The sequence below is a fragment of the Megalops cyprinoides genome, chromosome 12 (genome assembly GCF_013368585.1).
Source record: "Megalops cyprinoides isolate fMegCyp1 chromosome 12, fMegCyp1.pri, whole genome shotgun sequence".
NCBI classification, from domain to species: Eukaryota; Metazoa; Chordata; class Actinopteri; order Elopiformes; family Megalopidae; genus Megalops; species Megalops cyprinoides.
In genome coordinates, this window is record NC_050594.1 from 10,307,227 (window position 1) to 10,330,958 (window position 23,732).

Genomic DNA, 23,732 nt, shown 5'->3' on the forward strand with positions numbered 1-23,732 from the left:
TCCGGATCAGCCCTGCACAGACTGACCCATCGTTATAATATGCAGACTGGCTGTCAGTGAGCCAAGAGAGGAGAAAGTGCCATTCAGATGATTGAAAAATCTGTGAACCTGTGCAACATCCGAAAAATCTGCATGGCTGTGGCTCTCCTGACCTCCCTCCCTCTCTCTCTCTCTCTCTCTCTCTCTCTCTCCATGGGATTGACGTAGAGTATGATGTTTGAGCGCATGGCAACTTTTCACCGTAAAATAAAACTCAGAGGCCAGCATCTTTATATGAGTGTGAACAAAAGCATCTCCATACCTGGCACAGGTACAATTACAATATGAGTGTGTGTTGGCGAGCATGTGTTTTGTATGTGTGTATGTGTGTGTGTGTGTGTGTGTGTGTGTGTGTGTGTGTGTGTGTGTGTGTGTGTGTTTGTGTGTGAGTGTGCATCAGCTCAGAGGCTGCAAATGAACACAGCTGTAGAGCATCTGCTGCTGGGCATCCCCCCTCCCTCTCACACACACACATACACACACACACACACACACTGCGCAGATGGTCACCACCTGTGCATAAACACTCTCCCACCTCTCGCTGATGTCATTCCTGGTGTGTAACACCCTGGGGATGAGGAGCCCTCACAGTACCCACCCCCAACGCACTGACATTTAATGGCTTTTAAACAGAGTGTTTATGTACATCTCAGAGCATTTTTCTATGCAGTGCAGGGGGGGTGTGGCTCAAACAGATGTGTAACAGCCAATTCCAGGCTTCCTCACTCTGGCGACTCGTGAGCGCCGCCCTGCTGGACCGCCGAGCAGCACTCACCTGGGTGGGAGGGGCCCGCAAAGCGCCGCGCAGCAGTTGGTGAAGATGTTCCCGTAGCTGTATGGGTTGTAGTTGTCCTTCCCTCTTTTCGATGACCACGATCCTTTAATCTGGAGGGGAGACGGGATGGGGAGGAGTGAGCCGCTGGGAGTACACCATGAGCGCCAGACTCATTTCCCTCTGCTCTGAAACTGGTCCGGTCAAAGTTCATATCTGCCTGTATATCCTCCTCCCCCAGCACCCTGCCTCCGCTCACAGACAGACAGAATGACTCTCTGTGTGGGACAGGACAGTGCTGAAACGGCCCTGCCCACGAGTCTCAGGGGTAGACTCCCAGCAGGGGGAACAGGGGTAGGGTAGCAGGCCAGTACTCACGTCTTCGTTGGTGGTCTGGTTGGAGCTGATTAAGTAGGTGTGGAACCCGGACAGGCCCACGATGGACCAGACGGAGAAGAAGCACACCACCACCTCCAGCACGGTGCCAGCAGTCAAGGAGAACAAGCCATCAGAGTGCACATGCACGTGCGCACACACACACGCGCACACACACACACACACCCATTCAGCACAGTATTATTACACACACACACACACACTCTCTCTGCACACTGATTACATACATACACACCCATTCAGCACAAGGCACATTCACATTCAGTGATGTTTATTATATACATGCACACATACTTTTGGCACAATACAATTACACACAAACACACACAGACACACACAACTCTCTCTCCTCTCCATCACCCACACTAAATGAAAGACAGCTCTTTTCTCCTCTTTTTATTAATTTATCGATATTTCCATCCTCCATCTTTTCTCTGGAACACACAACCAGCGCTCAGGCCTGGCAGCACGGGTGGCCTCTGTAGGGTCCGCAATGACACGTCTCTCAGCGTCTCCCTCTCACTCTCCGCCATCAGCCAGGCGAAAAGCCCAGGTGAGATCTGAGAGATCTTATCAGCCAGGCGAAAAAGCCCAGGTGAGATCTGAGAGATCGTATCAGCCAGGCGAAAAAGCCCAGGTGAGATCTGAGAGATCGTATCAGCCAGGCGAAAAGCCCAGGGGAGATCTGAGAGATCGTATCAGCCAGGCGAAAAGCCCAGGGGAGATCTGACAGATCTTATCGGCCCTTTTCTCCATCTTTGACATTGGCAGCATTACCCACACTCCTGTGCGCCTCGCAGATGACCCGATAACTCCAGCAATTACAGCCCCAAAAAAGTGCTCCCTGCCGAGCCCATTTGTTAGTCACTGTCATTTGCAGGTGAAACATCGCTCCACAGAAAAGCTCACGCGTAAACGGTTCCTGGCACTTCCAGCTCAGTGAAATTCTTAAGCCCTGGACACCAGTAAACCTGGGAGAGGTGAAAAAGGGAAAAAAGGAGAGAAGGTTTTGAGTAAATGGCTGGAACAGGAAAAACCAGTCCAGGAGGGCCACAGGGTCGGAAGCTTTCAGCTCCTGCCTAATTCTTTCATGAGCTTATTGGGCAGGAAGTCCCCTCACCTGGTGCTTCATATGAGCATTAGCTGGGAAACTGCTTCAGGGTCCTAATGCCCTTCTTCACTGACTGCTGCTGTCAATGCGTCTGTGAACCATGAACAGTAAAAACAAAAAAAAATTGAAACTATTAAAAAAAAAAACCCTTAAAACATTCGCCTGGTGGTTTGCCTATGAAGGGACAGGATGTGACAGCGCTTGTCCTTCAGAGTACACCCCTCGAGGGTGGGGGAGAGTGCAATGCATGCAGGGACATAAAGTAGAGAACCTAGTCAGATGACATCCTCCAGTCCCCACTCAGGTCACGTGACCCCAGCTAGCGGGCGACATCACCCAGTCCCCAGTCAGGTCACACGACCAAGCTCCCTTGCCAACTCCCACTCACAAAAATACACACCTATGCCCTCGTATGCAGACAAACCCTAACTAACCATTTAACACAAACACCTGCATAATCACTCTCACTCACACACACACGGCACACACAAACACAGGAAGGATATCTGGCAGGGCTGTCTTTGAGTGCGTTGAGGAAGCCGGAGCGGTGAGATCCTGTAGGAGAAACACACAGTTACTACCACATACACAAACACACACGCACTCAACGTAACCTATACAGACACACAGCGTGACACCCTGTGCGGAGTCAGGCCTTAAGCACCTTTAAACTATCACCACCGTCTTTTCAGCGCTTTCCCAGCATCCTCCTACAAGTGGGTCTGGAGAGGGGCATACTACACCTGGTGCCAGGCTGGGGTGGTTCAAGGCAGCGCAGCACGACCTCTTATTGTACTAATGGTTAGTTAGCTGGTGTGAATAACACCGTAATTCAGGTGTACTTTTATTAATAAGGTAATCCCCTCGTACAGAGGTTGCTGGGGCACACTGCTACGCTGTAACAAATGGTCGAGTGAGCGGCAGAATCTCATCTTCGCTCATTTTTGAAAAGCCTATTGAGCCTATTAAACCCTTCACCAAATATGAAGCACTAAATGTTTTAACATGTGAAAAATGGAGTATTGAATTTAAACGTCCTTTGTTAAAATAACGAGGAGATGTCAGTCTTTTATGGCCTATAAATATCACTACGTGTCAAAGCCACTGTACACATTATTTCCTGTGTCTACTGAAGGATAAGTGGTATTCTGATAATGATTTGTGCTGTTGCCCATGGCAACATGTTTCATGCTTTTGGCATAAGTGCAGATGGCTAGATTTGTCTGTAATGGGTCAAACTCAGCCTCAGTCATCTTCAACACAAAATGAGACCCCTGACCCTGGACCACCGCTGGAGAAAAAGCCCCAGGCAGCAGACAGCACAGTGACAGCATACAGCTTCTCATGGACTGGTCAGCAATGGCAGTTACCCCCTACCAGAATGTCTGATTTACAGGGAAAATTTTCCAGCAAAGCTAACATTATGGTGCCAAGTAAACTCTCCCCAGCTAACAAAAACATTAACTAACGCCACTTCAACTTCGGCTGAAAGTTCTTCATACATTGATCTTGCCTGACATTTTGTTCTGTCCAAGATTTTCAGACCAAGCTGTTGGGGGAAGCTCCTTAGTAGCTGAGCTAATTGCCAAAGTCAAGATGCCTCCTCTCACTGGCAAATCACTAAGTCTGCCAGCATTCAGAATAATCGTTGGGTTACGTGTGGATGCTGTAAAAGCCATTGACAAAATCCTAATGTCTGATTCTTCTGGATTGATGACATGTCATCTGATATGGAAACAGTGCCTCAGGAAAAGCTAACGAGAAGCGGTATATTTACACTGCAAATGATTCCTCCACTGTCAGCAGACACAGCGAGTTCATCGTGAACATCAGCGATATTGATTGGGATTCTACTGTGGATAATTTCTTCTCCGCAGAGCCACCCAGCCAGGCAACAGGTCATTAAATATTTAACATTACTGAAAATGGTCGAGAAGGAAAGAAAGGAAAGAGAGAGCATCGCCAACAAGGTGAGCCATGGAGGAAACTCCAACTGGAAAGGGACCTGCATGTTTGGCCAGCAGGGGGCGCTACGTACTTAGGATGACGTGTGTGATGACGAAGGCGAAGATGAAGACGGTGAGGAAGGACAGCGACAGGATGAACATGTAGAAGAAGCGGTAGTTCCTCTTCCCCACGCAGTTACCGACCCAAGGACAGTGGTGGTCAAACCGCTCTGTAGACAGAGGAGGGAAAAGAGAGAGAGAGATGGAGGGAGGACATTACATTACATTACATTAGTGTCATTTGGCAGATTTTTTACCAGAACGGCTCACATAGGTCGCAGATTTACATGTTAGCAAAAGTCCAGCTGTATTAATTGGTGAGGCAATTCTGGGTACCTGGGTACAGGAGCAGTGCCTAATACCATCGACCCAACAACCTTTCAGTTACAAGTCCTGTTCCTTTCCACTACACCACACTGCTGCCCTCATGTAAAAATCACCCTGTTTTAAAACCTGTAATTGATTTTTGATTTAAAAAAAACTCCTTCAGCTGCAGACACTCTGGACTAATATGTCAGTGGATTGTTATGCCACAGCCTGTGCTCCAGTGAGATATTGAATGGAGCAACTGCCATAAACGCTCCACATCCACAATATAATTACATACGTATAAAATAAATATATCTGTATAATCTTCTCTGGGCAGTGATTCCTATTCTCCTCCACAAAAAGAGCACCACAGTGACCACACTTTCTGAGGGTTTTTGGTTTTCAGCTCCTTTCAGTGCAGAGCCCTGGGAGGCCCCTCTGTACGTAATCTCCAATCAGGTATAAAAAACTGTATTCAATGCTGTCTATCTGTGAGCGCTCCCTCACGAGAGCGGACATCACTTATCCAGGAGGCACGGCCACGCTTTATTCCAGACAAAGTGCTTCCAGATACGCCAGGCCGAAAGCCCTGAAATGAATCTCAAGCAGTTAACGAGAAGCAGGAGAGCTTCAAAAAGGGAAAGATCAAGGTTGCATTGTTAGGGTTTTGTTAAGTGGTTTCCTCTTGCTCTCACACACATACTCTCACACACACGCACACACACACACATGCGCGCGCACGCGCACACACACACACACGCACACACACGCACACACACACACACAGACACACACAGACACACACACAGACACACACACAGACACACACACAGACACACACACAGACACTCACCCACGCAGTTGTCACAGAGGCTGCAGTGGGAGGCCCGAGGGGGTCTGAAGATCTTGCAGGTGAAGCAGTACTTCAGTTTGACTGTTTGCCCGTTAATGATGACCTCTTTTGTCCTGGGGGGTGGCCGGTACCCTCCCGAACTGGACCCGTTAGCGATGTCTGTCAAAAAAAAAAAAAAAAACCACGGGTTACATCAGTTCACAGAAGCAATTCATTCTTTACACTTGGGGCAAACTAACCCCCCCCCAGAACACAGTAAATTCGGGTGTCATGAAGTTCCAGTTCTCCCAGCATGCTTTGCCTGAAACGAGCTGACTTGTCCAGCACACTGCGGGTGGCGTGGCGTCCACCCTGCCCTCCTTACAGCCACACACCTGCACAAACACAGCGCACACGTCCAAACCCCCCCCCCCCCCCCGCCCCCTTCTACTTTCCTCTGATCAGTATCTGTGTCCAACTAACTGTTTTCTGGCCAGTCATAATGTTTTTCCAAAACACAGCAAATTAGGACAGGAGGAGGAGACAGAAGGTGGTGGGGGGGCACTGAGTGACTCTGAGAAACTGGCTGATCAGAGGAACAGGGAGAGAGCAGTGTTCACGCAGACACTGAGTGACTCTGAGAAACTGGCTGATCAGAGGAACAGGGAGAGAGCAGTGTTCACGCAGGCACTGAGTGACTCTGAGAAACTGGCTGATCAGAGGAACAGGGAGAGAGCAGTGTTCACGCAGGCACTGAGTGACTCTGAGAAACTGGCTGATCAGAGGAACAGGGAGAGAGCAGTGTTCACGCAGACACTGAGTGACTGAGAAACTGGCTGATCAGAGGAACAGGGAGAGAGCAGTGTTCACGCAGACACTGAGTGACTCTGAGAAACTGGCTGATCAGAGGAACAGGGAGAGAGCAGTGTTCACGCAGACACTGAGTGACTCTGAGAAACTGGCTGATCAGAGGAACAGGGAGAGAGCAGTGTTCACGCAGACACTGAGTGACTCTGAGAAACTGGCTGATCAGAGGAACAGGGAGAGAGCAGTGTTCACGCAGGCACTGAGTGACTCTGAGAAACTGGCTGATCAGAGGAACAGGGAGAGAGCAGTGTTCACGCAGACACTGAGTGACTCTGAGAAACTGGCTGATCAGAGGAACAGGGAGAGAGCAGTGTTCACGCAGACACAGCCCCACTGCCAGCACAGATAATCAGCTTAATCATCGGAAGATGTGATGGTAATGATCCCAGCCACCCCTCATGCACGCCCCAGGCACTCAGCAGCTACACAGGGCCTAATGAACGAACACCAAGGCCAGCTGCAAATGGGTAGTACTGAAAGCCTCCTGTGCTCGGCAGTATGGTCAACCCCTGCTTTGAAACATATGGCGTCACACGTAATGCATGATATCTGTTCAAATCAAAAGCACAGGCAGTTATTAACCCCTTTCCCCACTGTGGAGCTGGAATCAGGCTAACCAATTATACCCCTTTCCCACTGTAGAGCTGGAACCGGGCTAACTCACTGCACCTCTTTCCACTCTAGAGCTGGAAGCAGGCTAGCTCATTATACCCCTTTCCTACTGTAGAGCTGGAACCAGCCTGGCTCATTATACCCCTTTCCTACTGTAGAGCTGGAACCAGCCTGGCTCATTATACCCTCTTCCTACTGTAGGGAACCAGGGATAAGACCTGCTGACTTGCAGTCCACCACCTCCTCCAGGGCTGGCATCATTGGAGGACTGTGCAGAAGGTTACTCCCAGAGACAGATCCATCCGTGAGTTTATCAGCCGGAGACGGAGCCTGGTGGAGCGGAGTGTTGATGAGGTGTGCAGCGCACGCCGGCTCTGCTACACCTCCAGATTGCTCTATCTACCCAGGGTGGGACAATAGAGGTGCCTTCAATGTCAGCCAAAATCTTCCCACCGCACACCGGAGTGTGAAGAGAAATCATTTCTGCCCAGCAGAGACGGGGGGAGAGGGAGAGAGGGAGAGAGGGAGAGTGGCAGAAAGAGAGAGAGCAGGAGACCGATATGTGGCTCTGGACTGGATCGACACAACATCATCGATGCATGAAGACACCATTGGTGGGGGGGGCGGGGGGGGGGCGGGGGGGGGCGGGTGGGGCAGGTTGGCACACCCCCATAATGACGAGCTGTAGCTTTAGATCTGCTTGATAAAATAGCACTGAAATAAAGTCCCCATCACGTTTCGCCAATAAAGGGGAGTCTAAGGGTGACAATCACTGAAGCTCAGAAAGAATTGGCTCTTCGCACCTCCAGCTGAGGACCACTCCCTCCCACCTTGTGAGAAATCTGTGGCTGTAACCATGAGAACGCGGCCTGCTCTGTGAGTCGGGAGCTGAGTGCACAAGGTCAGCGCGCCGTCAGAGTGTCCCTGCGCGGTCGGGGGCCCTGCAGAGGCAAACCGGGTCCCTGTCTCCAACCGATGTCACATCGGATTAGTGGCGTCGTTCCTCGTTAGTGTCAGACCGCCCCCACCCCCGTACGGAGCGGCCTCACCTCAACCGGCCCCCGTCTCCGTGGAGACGCTCATCTCACACAAATTTTCACGGTAGGTGCGGAATTATAGCGGAGCCCGCGGCGGAAATAAACCTGCAGTCAGCGTCTTCACAAAGTCACGGTCCCGGGCCTGCCACTGTCACGCGCCCCGCTCTCTCCCGTCTCTCAGCCGCCCGGCAGCTCGCTCGTGAGAGTCACCGCGTTTCTACCGCCTGCAATTACTGCCACTTCTCCACCACACTCTGGACCACTCTCCCCACGCATGCAGTCAAGCTTATCCTCCCATCTTTTCCTCCAAGAAACGCTAATAATAACCTGCGAGAGAGAGCAACTGCAGACAGCGAGAGTACTTTCCAGAAGAGAGGAGAGAAGGACGCTTAAAGGCCTCAGAGGGAGGGAAAGGGAAGGTTAATACAGCTTTGTTAACACAGCCACAGAGCAGAGAAGGACCACGTAACAATATCCTGGATATCCGAGCGACCGCGCACAAGGACGCGCTTTTCCTGTCTGTGCGCGACCAGCGCTGGTTTCCTGGACGAGACAGCGCCCCAAAGGGGGCCTCTGGGCGGTCGCCCTGCCCCTCCCCGACACACTTCCTGTCTGCCGGAGCCCGGGTCTGGCGGCTTCCTGTGCGTCGCCGCTGGTCCCGCTCCACGTCCGTCCTGGCGGAGTGTTCCAGAAGATGGGGCTGACAGGATTTGGGTTTGTCAAGGGGGGTGGGTGCCGCTTTCAGTGTGGGCGGGGAGGCCTCGCAGATTACGGGTTCACGTTTGTAATATTTTTTTGAGGAGGAAATAATGGAACTAAACAAGATCGATACCACCTCTGCCAAACAGAGGTCTGTGAGGGGGATTCGTATTATTTTATTTCTTAAACTGTGGTTCAGTTCAAGGGGGTAAGGCAAAGGTGATTCAGCAGGGGGTCAGAACAGAGCTCAGGTCTGGAGTAACGAAGGTCAGATGGGGGGGGGGGGGGGTATTATTCTGACAGACCACACGCTGGGCACACCAAACAACACCATCACCCCATCACAAGAGAGAGAGGGAGAGAGACCGGTAATTCCCTCCAACAGGGGTTTTCAACTAATTACCATAATTAGCTGACACAATTAGCAGGCTCCGCTGAGCGCACCCAAACTCTCCCCTCTGCTTCATACAGCGCCGTCATTGATGTATGGGCAGAGCTCTGACCCCGCTGGCTCTGAAGCCGCGGTCACGCAGGGAACGATAACGACCTCTCGGCGGCCGGAGGTCTCACTGGAGACTGATTAGTCCTCCAGCGCAGCTGCCGGTCAGTCAGCTGTCCTTCTCCCTCTCATTCTCAGCTACTGCTTCAGACACATTTTATCACAGGTACGCAGAAGATAAAAATGACAGGTCACCCCAGTGACAGGTACTTTTGTCATCCGAGGTCATTTTATAGCTGCGGGGCGATCAGATCAATTCGTTTTAACTTTTGCAGTTAGGGCAATTAAAATCTTTACTGCCACAGTGATCTTTATTGATACTATTGCACACGCAGTGAATACAAATGCTAATTTAAACAGCAGCCGGCCATAACAGTAAAAGGACACACACACAGACACACACACACACAGACACACAGCGCTTTCAATCACCAGTGCTAAAGGACAGAGCCTTCTGTTCCGCTTTGCCAGTGAGTGGAAACAGGTCAATATTGCTGAGTTTACATAATATTGCTGAGGTGACAGGTAACCCTTTTTCTTTTTTGTGACATGGAATCAGCATATAAATAGTTCTGAGATGGCTCTGGTGTTTGAATTTTTTCCAGGAGGTGTGTGTGAAGGTTTGCTTTCTATGGAAGGAAAGCTCTTCATCTGAAAATGAACCAAATCAATCAGCATATCCAAGCCCAGTGGCTCAACCCATCCCCATTTGCAGGGCTGGCGGGAGAACCAGGGCCTCCTTCAAAGAAATTTTCTCAGCTTTTACACCGAGCGAACAGGGGCCAAACCTAGAGCGCAATAACATCACATCACATTGCATTACTTGCAGTTAGCAGACGGTCTTATCCATGGCAACTTCCAGCACAACAGAACACAACAGTCAGAGGGGGTTCGTTTCCCATACGCATCTTTTCGCCCCTCCCATCCAGGTGGGCTCAGCAAATAGGAATCTCTCCGGGCGTAAGCGCCACGCAAGGCTGTCTGTAGCCCTATTCTTTTCCCTTTTATAAATTCTGCAGCAAGCCCTACGTGGTTACCCGTGGCAACAAGGCCCACAGAATTCCGGCGCACAAGCGTTCACAGGCGCTTCTGGTTGCTGCGTTGCCTGGCCTCCCAGGCGAGCATCTGCCAGCAGCGCCTGTCTTACTCCCACACACACGACTACGCGGGGACGATCCTCACGACGACGTGGGCTACAGCGCTCGCAACACACCCTGACCGGTCCGCCTCGTGTGCCGGCACTGCAGAGCACAACCCCTGACGGGACAGTCCCCGGCAGAGCTGCCCCTTCAAAAATGCCAGCCAATGTCCCGCATGGACGGCAGTGTTAATCTTGAGCAAGACAGAGAGAGCGAGAGAGCGAGAGAGCGAGAGAGAGAGAGAGAGAGAGAGAGAGAGAGACAGAGAGAGCGAGAGAGCGAGAGAGCGAGAGAGCGAGAGAGCGAGAGAGACAGAGAGAGAGAGGGAGAGAGAGAGAGACAGAGAGAGAGAGGGAGAGAGAGAGAGACAGAGAGAGAGAGAGAGAGAGAGAGAGAGAATATGACAGAGACCGTGAGAGTGAGAGAGAGAAATAAAGAGAATTGATTTTGTTGGCTGCATTCCACACAGTTAGGATTTTATGATGGAAGCAGACTTTCTGCTGTCCATTAAACTAAAGGATTTTATAGCTTCCACTAATGACATTTTTCACTGATTATTCAGGAATACCCTGCTCTCTAAGAAGGGGGGGGAGAGAAAGAGAGAGAGCGGGAGAGGGAGAGAGAGAGCGGGAGAGGGAGAGAGAGAAAGGGGGACAGAAAGAGGTGGAGAGAGAGACATAGGGAATGAGAGAGCGTGAAAGAGAGGGAGGGATGAAAGTGATGTGGAAGCCGTTGCTGCTTCAGAGTGCTCTTTGCAAGTTAATAACTGCACTTCACAGCAGAGGGAGAGCACAATGGGTAAATGATAGGAGTTTGGAGCTCCGAACTCCCACCAGTGTCTCTGGATTAACACAGTGCAGCGGCTTTGCCAGCTCAAGCACGCACACACACACAACCCGCTTCTGCTCCGGTTATCACTGTAACACCCACCATTCAGACAAAAGAAATAAAACACGACAAAATAAAATGCAGTCTGTTTCAATTTGATTACTCTGCGAGGCAACATCCAAATTCAAATGAGACCCAAGTCTTTACTTAACCGAACTGCAATGCTGTTTCCCCCTTAATCTTATCTAATGAATTTGTGTCACACCTCCCTGCAACCCCTGCCCCCTCAGTTCTTACTCAGAATTTTACTTTTACGGTTCTGCTGCTTTCACATTGATGAAAGTCAAGGAGAGTTATGAAAAAGGCAGAGCGCAGCCCTGCTTACACTGAACATCACCCCGCCCCTCTCTACTGTTCCAAGCAACTGCCCCACCCACTCTGCTGCCCCACCCCCACACACACGCCTGCCCCACCCACTCTGCTGCCCCACCCCCACACACACGCCTGCCCCACCCACTCTGCTGCCCCACCCCCACACACACGCCTGCCCCACCCACTCTGCTGCCCGACCCCCACACACACGCCTGCCCCACCCACTCTGCTGCCCCACCCCCACACACACGCCTGCCCCACCCACTCTGCTGCCCCACCCCCACACACACGCCTGCCCCACCCACTCTGCTGCCCCACCCCCACACACACGCCTGCCCCACCCACTCTGCTGCCCCACCCCCACACACACGCCTGCCCCACCCACTCTGCTGCCCCACCCCCACACACACGCCTGCCCCACCCACTCTGCTGCCCCACCCCCACACACACACCTGCCCCACCCACTCTGCTGCCCCACCCACTCTGCTGCCCCACCCCCACACACACGCCTGCCCCACCCACTCTGCTGCCCCACCCCCACACACACACCTGCCCCACCCACTCTGCTGCCCCACCCCCACACACACGCCTGCCCCACCCACTCTGCTGCCCCACCCCCACACACACGCCTGCCCCACCCACTCTGCTGCCCCACCCCCACACACACGCCTGCCCCAGTGCAAGGCTGCCCTGCTGGCCTCTCCCTCTGTGGAAGGGTGCTCCTGCTGCTTCCCTCCCTTCATACATCTCTCCATGCTGCCCTCAATTTCTGCCTGCCTCTGTCCATTCCTACCTACCTCCCTCCCTCCATCCTCCCCTCCTCCATCTCTCCCTGTCTCCCTCCATCTCTCCCTGTCCCTCTCCATCTCTCCCAGGCTCTGGCAGACAGGGGCACCTGACCTGGCTCTGTGCCCACACTCACAGTCACTACGCGCAGTGGCTGGCCCCGCTGCCCGGAGGGGCGAGAGGCTCTTTTTCTCATGTTGAAAAGAAACCCGACTCCCCGATCGCTGCCACCCACCCAGTCCGCTACCCCGCCTGCACGACAAGATGATCTTGGAAACTAAAATGTGTGGAGGCTGTAATGTTCACTGTTCGTTTAGCAAAAATCTTTGAAAAATGTGTGCAGCAGAGGGCAAGGGGGACCTCTACTTATGCTGAAAAGACTCCATAAACATAAGCAGTGAGTGAGTGAGTGAGTGAGTGAGTGAGTGAGTGTGTGTGTGTCAGTACAGAAATAGAGACAGGAAGACAGGACAAGGGGAGGGTGTTACACCTGTGGAAGTCTCGAGGGGGCGAGCTTAGTCATTCAAGTATCACTGATGTTTCCACAGAAAAATCAGAGACAGCGTCAAATGCCGTTCCTCCTGCCACTGGGAGAGACAGAGGCAGCCACCCAATGGAAGAGGAGGCAGGCAGCCAATGGCAGGGTTGGGGGAAAACCAGCTTTACACCAGCTCAGGTTATGAGCAGAACTGCCCCCCCCTCTCCAGTTTTCCATGGCGGATATGATACACCTGCTGTAGGGCTTGTGTTTCCCTCCCATCTGCCCCCCACCCTGCCCAGAGCCTGGGGTGCAGCCAGCAGCCTTCTACTCCAAAACGTAATAAATAAACCACATATCAGGTGACAAACACGCCAAAAAGGCCTCCATCTCCAGGCACTGCTATGGTATACTTTGTGTGGACATTTAATCCTTCCTGTCAGGCATTAGAAGTGACCTAAATATAAAAACAGATATACGTCAAACTGGGTTCTCGCGAAACATCACAGCAACTGACAATCTGCCAATCCCTGTGCTGCATGCGCAGGGACCCCTAGCATTCACCCGCTCGGTGTGTATACGAAAACAAAGCAAGGCAGAGAGAACCTTTCACTTGCCACCCGCAGCAGCTGCGGACAGAATGTTCCGTTTGACCAGAGGGAACCCTGCTCCCTTTCTGCTACACTTTCTAATGGGCTTTAGCAGAAGCCCTCTTCCAAACCCGCTGATGTAACAGACATCCTGTTTCTGATCCAGACGGGGTTCTGCATTGCAATGGAGAGGTGCAGAACTGCAGGCCCCTCCTCCGGCAGACTCCGGCCAGCCATGCATGTGTCTGACTTACACACAGTCTACTTATTCATGAATGCATAAGGAGTCTGTCGACCAACTGGTTTGAGTCTTAAGACTTCATCCTTTCAGAATTCTTTCCTTTTCCATGAATCTGCAAAATTCACCATGAAATTATTCTATTTATTCAGCTTTTTTGTCCAGGAAGTGAGAACTCATTTCGCTGTTATTCTCTCTTATGGTGATGACATGGGAAAACAAAGTGGTCAGGGAGTACAAGGAACTTGGCCTCCAATCAGCAGCGGGGAGGGACAATCAGGTGGCCAGATTCTGATGTTGGACAAAAGACTGAACCAGGGCTGACGACAGTCTCTGGTGCAGCGCTGAAAGAAAGGACTCTTTTATCAAAAGAGCACAGCTCTGAAGCTTTGCGATGCTTTATGATTCTTTTCACAAAACATCAAATTATCCTCTTTGACCTTGCATTGTTGCAGAGCGAGGCCTACATGAACACAGCTATTGTGCATAAACAAGCTGCACTTGATACCTGCTCCAAACTGGGCAAACCAGCGTCGCTGCCATTCCCTTTGGGACTGAGCTCTGTAAGGGAACAGGTGGCGTGCTCAGACTGTGTGAACAAGGACTAACGAGGCGCTGCTTTCATACGAGGTTCAGAACAAACGGCGGCGTACGGTGCCTGGGTTCGGTGCAGAGAGCGGCGCATCCAACGGCAGGCGACACTCGCGATCATCTGCACATCGCACATCAGGTGATGCCAGGTGACTGGAATGCCACAGCGAGGGTGACATCATCAGGAGTGACATCACTCCAAGTAACATCATCGGCCAGCTGTTTCACATTATGCGCTGGGACATCATTAAATGCTAAACCCTCTGCCAGCAGGCACAGGTTTGCACACATTCCCTATAACCGATCCATTCTGCAGACACACAAACCAAAAAGAGTGGCAAGCCTGAGACCCAGTGCGCTCTGGGAGCAAAAATATCATTACTAATTCATAAGGATGCTGCCAACAGCAGCCCCACTTAGCGCAGCTGAACGACAGGGCCAGGCCAACACCAGCACCGGGACGAAGAACAGGCCTCGCTACTGAAAACTGGCACAGCTTTCTGCCACACTCAGGAGCGAGCCCAGGCAAGCGGTGAAATAATGGCCCAGGGTCTCTGCCGAGGCCACAGCTGGCCCTGCACTGAGAGCCACCTGACCTTCCTGAGCTGAGAGGGGAAGGCGCTGGTGACAGGGGACAGCGTGTGTGGGAATGCCACGTGGCCACAGGCCACCCTCAGCGCACACTCCAGCTGGCTGACCTCAGATAAACCTGCTGCATTACCCACGATGCACCAGGGCATACGACTACACACACACACACACACACACACACACACACACACACACACACACACATACACACAGGCACACAGACCCTGGACTCTAAACAGACACAAATCTGACAGAGCACACTCAGACACACAGGCGCACACCTTAGACAAACACACAAAAGAACGTCGACGCAGACACAAGTTTTACAAACACACAAGCACACACACCAACTCAGTATCCAGTACGACACGACTGGCTTCAGTTCATTTCTGCACAGAGACTGAGTATTAACATGGCAGAAGTCAGAGGCTGGAAAAAACAAGTCCCTCTCCTTCCTTCCTTCTCACACTGCTGAGGCGGACAGACAGGGGGCGCTCTTTGGTGACAGCGCACCATGCTGCTTCCAGTGCAACTGTAGAGCTTGCCTATATTTAGCCATTCTCACAGATGCCACAAATCTGTGGGGACCTCATCTGTCATTCAATACCTCTGAGTGCTCTGCTCCCAAACAATCATAAGAACAATAAAGAAAATAAGGAACACATTTCAATCCAAGTCTGTTGCTGCCTTTCCAAAAATACAAAGTTGTACTTGGACTCTTGTACTACAGAACGTTCCCATGAAAATGAGCAAAGAGCATTAAACACATAATTCATGCAATTTACAGCCTAAGCGAAGCCACCGACTTTAAGAATGCAAGACAGCGAACAGAAGCACACATCTGCCCTTCCTGAAAATCTACTCCACGCATGACATGTTTTACCTCACATGACAGAATAAAAAGCAATGCTTTTGGTAGTTTTGTTCCAGCTAAGACATTCCTCATTTAGATGTGTGTGAATGTACGTGTATATACTATATATCTGTAAAGAACCTCTCATCGTCGGCAGATGTAGGTATGCCTATTAATTTGCCCGTCTGGCCCTGGGGGAAGCACTGCAATCTCCTGCTAAGTCTTTCTCATGTCATCACCTTTCCTCCATGAGTCCCCCCCCCCTTCTGTCTGCCACGCCGCTCAGGGTTCGGTACCTGGCTCCGTCAGCACACGCCCTGCCCTTACGTAATGCATGTTTACAGGAATATGCAGCAGGCAAGCAGAACACAGCCCACAATCGCAGGCTACTGCGGTGTCCCTAATTACACACCAAGGACACGTCACGACACGCAACCTGCACGCCGACGTGTACGCAAGCCTCATCCGACGCACACGCAAACGACAAGCGAGGGGAAAGTAATTATGGGTCCGATGTGTCGGCGCCTGAGCGTGTTAAGGAGAGAGAGAGAGAGACGGAGAGAGACGGAGAGAGGGAGAGGAGTGCAGCATGCACGGTTGCCATCATGTCAAACTGGGCCTTTTGGAAAGGCCTGACGAGGAAGTGCAGGAGACTGACTCTGGATCAGTGTGGAAAATGAAAACGGTCTTTTTAATTCTGTCGTGAGAGCAGGGCGTGTTATCTCTCTGTCCCGATCCTGCTACGCTCTCAGACAGCTGCTCTCTGCATTCACATCCACCTTTATACTTACAGAAACAGGCAGAATTCCCTACAGAAATACCCTCTGCTTCTAGAAGCCCACGCCCCAATCTCTCTGCCCTCTGGCCTGCCCCCCCTGAGAGTCCTACTGAGATCCTTTAAACAGGCCTGGTGCTGGTGATATGAGTCTACAGGGTCACATGACAGGCACGGGAATGGGGGTCGGCAGGAGAGGGGGGGGGGGATCTGGACTCCTTCCACAGGCACCACGTTCCTCTGAACATTACAGAGCAGGAGAGAGAAACAACTGAAAACGTGCCTCAACTTAACGCCAAACGAAGTGACCGCTCTTTCAGCACAGTACAGGTGTGGAAACAAACCCTGGGGTTACAGACAGGGACTGCGTTTCAGACTCACAGCCAGCAGACCGCGGAGAGAGAGCTCAGCGCCTCGACACACAGCAAAGGTGTGAGGGGGTTTCTGCCTGGAGACATTTCACAGGAGAGGCTGCGTGAAATTGGGAGGGGTGAAACCTGCTCCCAGCTCTGGCTGCGATCGCTAGGAGAGAGCACTTCACCTTCCAAAAGATCCGACGGAACCAGCCACACAGAAGTGTTTGTTTATTTATTCATTGAAAGGGCAGCTATTGTTATTTGAAACGTTATGCATAATTTACTGAAAAATGACTAACATGCACTTACCTGTGCTTGTGACATAAGAGAGTCATTTTAGCATGAAACTCAAGGAAAACGCTCTGCTGGACATACTCCAGTCGCACATTTAAAGATAATCTGCTTATGCTTGTTATGATCAACCAAGCACTGTCCCTGGGTTTCTTCCCTGGGTTCCTTGTTGAACCATGTTCGAAGACATTTTGATCGTTAACCATGCAGGCATGGCAAATTAGAGGATGTTTCTGCCAACAATGAATCCCTACAAAATGTCTGCATGTGTAGAGGTACAGTCTTCTGCAAATATGGGTAACAGTACAAAGTCATGATCTACACCAGCGTTTGACGTGAGAGACGTTACCTATCTGTCGCTCCAGGTCGGCGGCCTCATCGGGCGTGGCTCTGGGCAGAACGCCGGGGTCGCTGAAGCTGGTTCTGAGCAGCGTCCCCAAAACGAAGAGGAACAGCACGCCCCCGATGGCCGGGACGGCCGGCGTGAGGCTGGAGGCCAGGAACGGACAGCTGGGGGAGAGAGGAGAGTTTCCCTTTAACACAGAGAAACCGAAACGGACACGGCACAGCTTCCCTTTCACACAGCTACACGCTGCATAGCTCTATAAAATCAATCGCCCCACTAATTAAGCATTTGCTGGACAGATGATGTTGCAAGTGGATGCTGCAGGCAGGTTTTCCAGCGCACAGCTGGCATTTTTAGCGGAACCACAGCGGGGAGCCTGCATTAGACCGCCGAGAAATACCGCCATCCCACTGAGGCGCACCTGCAGGTACGGCCCAACCTGCCCAGCCGAAGCTCCCCGGAGGGCCAGAGCCAGTCACGTGACCTCCGGCCGCCGCCGATTTCCTCCAGATAATGCGAGATAATTCGGCTTAATCCAGTTCTCTTCTGATTGCGCAGGTGCCGATTAGCATAATCACATTACTCTCATACGCCGCCCCTGCGGGCCCTGATTGGATTAGCTGATAAAGGGCGGGAGAGGCCATGCTATTCCTGAAGAGAGGAAATAAACGAGCTTGCTCTCCGCTCCCCCCCCCACCACCCGGCCCCCCAACTCCCACGCTCATTACCGCCTCGGCATCCCACAGTGACTGTCTGCTGGAGAGGCAGAGGAAGGACCGTTTCACAGAGCTGGGAATTATAACAACAACCACCGCTAACAACAGAACTACAGACTTAGCTATCACGCTAACAACATGAAAAAATAAAGTGCTCTCCAACTGCCAGAGGCGATTTAGCCGGTGTACGCGGACATGTCCTCACCCGCCACAGCTGCCGGGAGAAACACGGCGTGGGCGGGGTTTTGGAAAGGACAAGGCAGACGTGCACGATCGAGACGTTTTCTCAGGCTCCGCCTACCGCCCCACAATGCCCGCGTCACAACTTCACCTGACGTCTCGCTGGGACGGACAAGCGCCTCGCACAAGGTCACCGCCCTGAAATACCCATGAGGCAGCGCGGGCTGAAAGGATTACTCGTGTATATCAGCGTACGATTTAGGAAAGAGGAGATGGGAATATTAGTCTAAAACAGAAGGAAGGAGGGAGAGAGACGCAGAGAGAGAGAGAAATTCCATTATTCCATTAGTGTGCTTACTGCTGCCTCCAATGGAAAAGAATAACGATTACAGCCATTAATGAGGCACTTGTGTGGCAGTGATGTTATTGATCGCTGCATTAAGATTTAATGGAACACAAAAATATGACTTTGGGCCACAGACAGCCTTCTGCGCTCTTCCAGAAGGTTCTTCAGTGTGGGTGGGCAAGGGTGCGTGGGCGTTACAGCCAACAACTGCAAAGTCATCTGGGCAGCAGACACTGTCACTGTGCTGGTCTGTGGTGTGGGCATGAAATCACACATCTAAACAAGTACAGAACAATTACTGAAAGAGAACAACTAAGCAAAATATTACACAACATGGTCAAACCATGATAAAACCTCTTTGACTTTGCCCTGTGCCTTTACTTATTGAAGGAGCTGGACCTTGTCCTGATTAGGTCAAGTTCTACCATGTGAAAGGTGACACAAGCACCCAACAAAGTTAGCATATTTGTTCAGGGTTCACAGTAGGTGCTGCCACTGCACAAATCCGCACGATCTTAACACCATCTGGATGGGCTGGCAGTGGACACCTGTGCCTAGACTGATGCATCCTTACAACATAAAGCTTGACGCATCTTTAGAATACCTGGTCTGAGTTAATGACCGCAAACAACCCAGGAGTCGGGCAAATACGAAAAATTAATTCCACAACACTACCAATCTAAATGCACTGAATGTAATTCAAAATGACATTTTTAAAAACCAGGTCACCCACATTTCCCAGAACACACCCTGACATTGTCTGTGCCACTGCTACGCCTGCGCTGTTGGGGATATTCAATTCGTCCCCACAGGTAGAATGCACTCTGCTCCATAGCCATGACCTCTGGCCTCAAGCCCTGCACATGCAAAGCGACACACAGATCCATTAACGTTGTTAATTTAGATTAAGGCATAAAGGCAACATCAAGCGAACCAAAAAGCTAGTGCTCTTTTACGTCGTGGGCAGAATGTTGCCACGGAAACAGATCTGGGCTTGTCAGCCAAAGGCAGCAGGGTCACCATGCCCTTGGGGGGGGGGGGGGGCACTTCCTTTCCCACTGTGCCACATTAAAACCCCCATCCAATCCGGACGCTGGGTTTACCTCGAAAAGCTTCCCTCCGCATAGCAACACCTTGGGAGGGCTGCCATTCCGGCCCTGCCGGCTAGAATCCCAGCCATATGTCCCCATGTATTGAGATGTGCCATTTTGGCTCGAGCGCTGCTGTGTTATACGGCAAACCAAGCTGCACTAAGGACAAAGACTAACTGCAGCTCAGGGAGACGCTCAAAGGGGGAGCTGCAGGCATGATGATATGTAACATCAGAGGGGTGATGGGAAATGCAATGGTATGCATATATACAAGTAATGGAACATGTTGCGTGTTTATTGATATTCTGTGAGGTTTATGAAACACAAGTACACAAATACATAAAAAACTGAGGGGAAAAAAGCTAAATGAATATCAAAATTGTATTCAAATTAAGCTCAAGTTTTGAAAAGCAGTATAAATAAAACCATATTAAGCAAAAGCAGCAGTACAGCAAAACAGCAGTAATAATAATAATAGCAGCAAGAGGGAAGACACTTTAGCCTGCTCCTTCAAGATGGGCCAATGGGCATACACCTAACAAATCCATTACAGAGGTAATGTGGTACACAATTTAGAAGGAAACAAACAGAAGTTCATAAATTGTTCTATTAAAAACAGGACAGATATGCACTAGAAAAGCTCACAGTCCCTACACAGGCTGAATTTATTTCATTCTCACTCAAGAGTTAAAGACTTCATTGACCTAATGTTTATATGGTGGTGGAGCTGACGGCTTCCAGTTTAAGAGTATACGCCTTCTGGATAGCAGACAAATATAAGCAACAGTGTCAACTAATGCAACTTCTTAAATCAACTTCCCAGTTATCCTGACCTAATTGTAATTAGTTCACCAAAAATGAATTAGTCAAATCAGATCATTGTGTATGTCTTACTTCTCAAAAATGCACTTGTTTGTACTTATGCACCAAAAAATTCTTAAATAGCAAAATTCACAGCCCTCAGATGTGTTGCTTGCAGAAAGGAAGAAATGCAGAAAAGGTCAGAGCGGCATGAAGGACTGTGGGTAATAAAGAGCAGTGGAGTGCAAAGCAGCCGCTGCATACGGCTCCTTCTCCTGCACGGTCAGGCTGCTGGCAGATGGAGCCGGTTACATCAGCAGGGCTGCCGCCGGCCGGGGCAGTGGGCGGGTGTGTGTCCTGTGGGTGATCTTTAACGTCCCGCGGGCGGTGCTGACGGGGAGGGGGCGGGTACAGAGTCGGGCAGGTCAGCGGGTGACCCTTCGCGGGGCGCTGGCCTCATTATGATGGAGGGGGGGGGGCCTGTGGAGGCCATGGAGAGCTGTGCCAAACGCCCCACAGGACACCCTCTCTAATGACCGGAATAATCCTAACCTGTAAGAGATCTGAAGCAAAGCTAGTGCAAATCCCATTACTGCCTGCACATGGGAGCTTATGCCACACAGAGCTTTTGGATTGGTTTGGAGAGATGGAGAGAGAGAGAGAGAGAGAGAGAGAGAGAGAGAGAGAGAGAGAGAGAGAGAGAGACAGCATGGGGCAGAGAGGGCAGGCTGGCAGGGCAGTCGCAGCTCAGAGCTGTAGGAGGACAGGGCTGTGGAACACCAGGGGCTGGGACCAATCACACACAAGCTGAAGACAAAGAGAGTGGTGGAAACAGCCACAACTGCGCTGTATCCATCTGCCCCTAGGCCTCCAAAGGTCTCTCACCCCCACGACTGTGCTCCTGTCCCCCTTTCCAAACAGGCCCTGTCCCCCCCATCATTGCCTGGATTATGGGAAAGACCTGCCCACCTCGCCATGCAACCGGTCATAATCCGGAGAAAAAAATCCCAGGAAGTGGGACTGTAAAATACTCCACATTTCACTGCAGCCCTGACCCAACACAGCCCCGCCCCTTTGTTACTAATGCTGTCATCAGCATTATTAACACTGTCAATACTGTTATCAATGCTGTCATCCCTGTTAATGCTACCACTGTTATTACACTGTTATTAATGCAGTTTGTGCTATTATTAATGCTGTCACCCATTACTAATATTGTCACTCTTATTATAAATGGTCTTCGCCCTGTTATTAATGCTGTCCTCCCATTATTCACGCTGTCAACCCCATTATTAATGTTGTCACCCCTATTAATACTGCCACTTCTGTTATTAATGCTCTTTGCCCTGTTATTAACGCTGTTCTGCCATTATTAACACAGCCACTCCTGTTGCTTGCATTTCTTGCTAACCCTCATGTTATTAATGACATCCATCTTGTTACTAGCCCTCTCCTTACTGTGAATGATCACCTCTGTGCCTCCTTCTCCACGCAGCTCACTCACAGACACCAGCACCCCAAACATCCGCGAACCTGGTCAGGTATCTCTTCGGTAATGAGACCGTTCCATTTGTAGGCACGCGGACGTCGCCTGCTCTCACACGCTTTTCCGCATCTACCGCCCCGGTTCTTTCCGTTTGGTGCGACGGACCAAGCGAGAAACGCAGCAGGCGAAATGAATGAGAAATCAAGCCTCAGTCCAAAAATAAACGGAGGCAGAGAGGACTCCTCCACCCCCCCTACTCCCCGAAACCCCAGCATGCTCCATCCGCCTCCCACGCTGTGTAAACAGGAGGCCCAGCCAGTGCTTCTGCTCACGCCAGAAAGGGCATCCTCCCCCTCAGGACCCAGGTGTGCCAGGTATCCGCTGCTATCTGCAGCCTCCTGTATAATCCTCCTCACTCGGGGCTTCCCTCAAATGCCAATAATAAAACAGCGGAGGGTAAAGTTTGGTGGAGATGGATCCTTGTAAACCCAGCGCATTGTTTGGACAGATGGTGCCCTCCGTTAGCAGAGGCTCTGCTTATCTGAGTGCACAGGTTTCTCCAGAAGCGGCGGCAGTGTAGCATAGTGGTAAGGAGCAGGGCTTGTAACTGAAAGTTTGCGGGTTCGATTCCCCCTCCCGGGGAACTGCTATTGTACCCTTGGGCAAGGTACTTAACCCACAATTACCTCAGTAAATATCCGGCTCTATAAATAGATCACATGTAAATTGTAACATATGCAGGTCGCTCTGGATAAGAGCGTTTGCTAAATGCCAACAATGTGATGTAATGTAAGGTAAGTGGGTGAAGCTGCCTGACTGAGGCAGGCCTGGCACACAGCTGCTAAGCGAGGCCATGAATCTGTTAATCTCCAGCAAATGATTTAAAGCCAGAGGGGAGAAAGGGAGATGTTCACACGAGGTGTGCCTGCGAACCACTTGGGAGAATCACTCCTTCCACAAACACACACCGATAACAGCCATCCTAAAAGCACCCGATCCAAGAAACCACCACACGCCAATGCTAAAAATTCAACAGCTTACACCTTTACTCACATACAGGAAAGTCCTTAAGAGGGGTACGAATCTGAGAAATGACCTAAGTACATTACATTATTATTATTTAGCTGATGCTCTTATCCAGAGCGACTTATACAGGTTACAGTTTTTGCATGTTATCCATTTACATAGCTGGATATTTACTGAGAAAATTTTGGGTTAAGTACCTTGCCCAAGGGTACAGCGGTAGCGCCCCAGCAGGGAATCGAACCAGCAACCTTTCGGTTATGAGCCCTGCTACCCCTAATTACTGCTATACTGTAAAAAATGTAACTATGTGGGGATTAAACTGAGGCTGTTTTTAGCACCATAGTTTTCTCCAAATTATATGGTTTGATAAGGCAAGTAGGTAAAAAGAGCTTCTTTGAAGCTGGTAATGCTATATGATTATACAGCATCATTCCTGAATGTCCTATTGGTGCTCCACCTCTCTCTTTGTTCCTTTTGACTGCTCTCTCTCGCCATCTCCTCCTCCACCTCTCTCTCTCGCCTCTCTTCCTGTTAACCACTCCCTCGCTCTCTTCCTCTCCTTCACCTCCGTCACCCCTCTCTCCAGCAGCTGGGAGGAGCCTAAAGGTCAGAGAAAGCTGGTGAGACAGTGAGGAGTGAGTGAGCTGACCCCTGGGGCTACTGAGAGAAACCA

General features: G+C 50.9%; 1 protein-coding gene across 2 annotated transcripts in view; it reads right to left on the minus strand.

The window, feature by feature from the left end:
• The window catches only part of LOC118787328 (probable palmitoyltransferase ZDHHC14), a 53,434-nt gene that overhangs the window by 5,740 nt on the left and 23,962 nt on the right, over positions 1-23,732 (minus strand). For both annotated transcript variants that reach the window (XM_036542850.1, XM_036542849.1), the window contains exons 3-8: positions 17,417-17,577; positions 5,487-5,645; positions 4,357-4,494; positions 2,825-2,873; positions 1,190-1,292; positions 815-924 (exon numbers count right to left, since the gene is read on the minus strand). In XM_036542850.1, the coding sequence (XP_036398743.1) occupies positions 815-924; positions 1,190-1,292; positions 2,825-2,873; positions 4,357-4,494; positions 5,487-5,645; positions 17,417-17,577 (720 nt within the window). The remainder of the gene's footprint in view (positions 1-814; positions 925-1,189; positions 1,293-2,824; positions 2,874-4,356; positions 4,495-5,486; positions 5,646-17,416; positions 17,578-23,732) is intronic.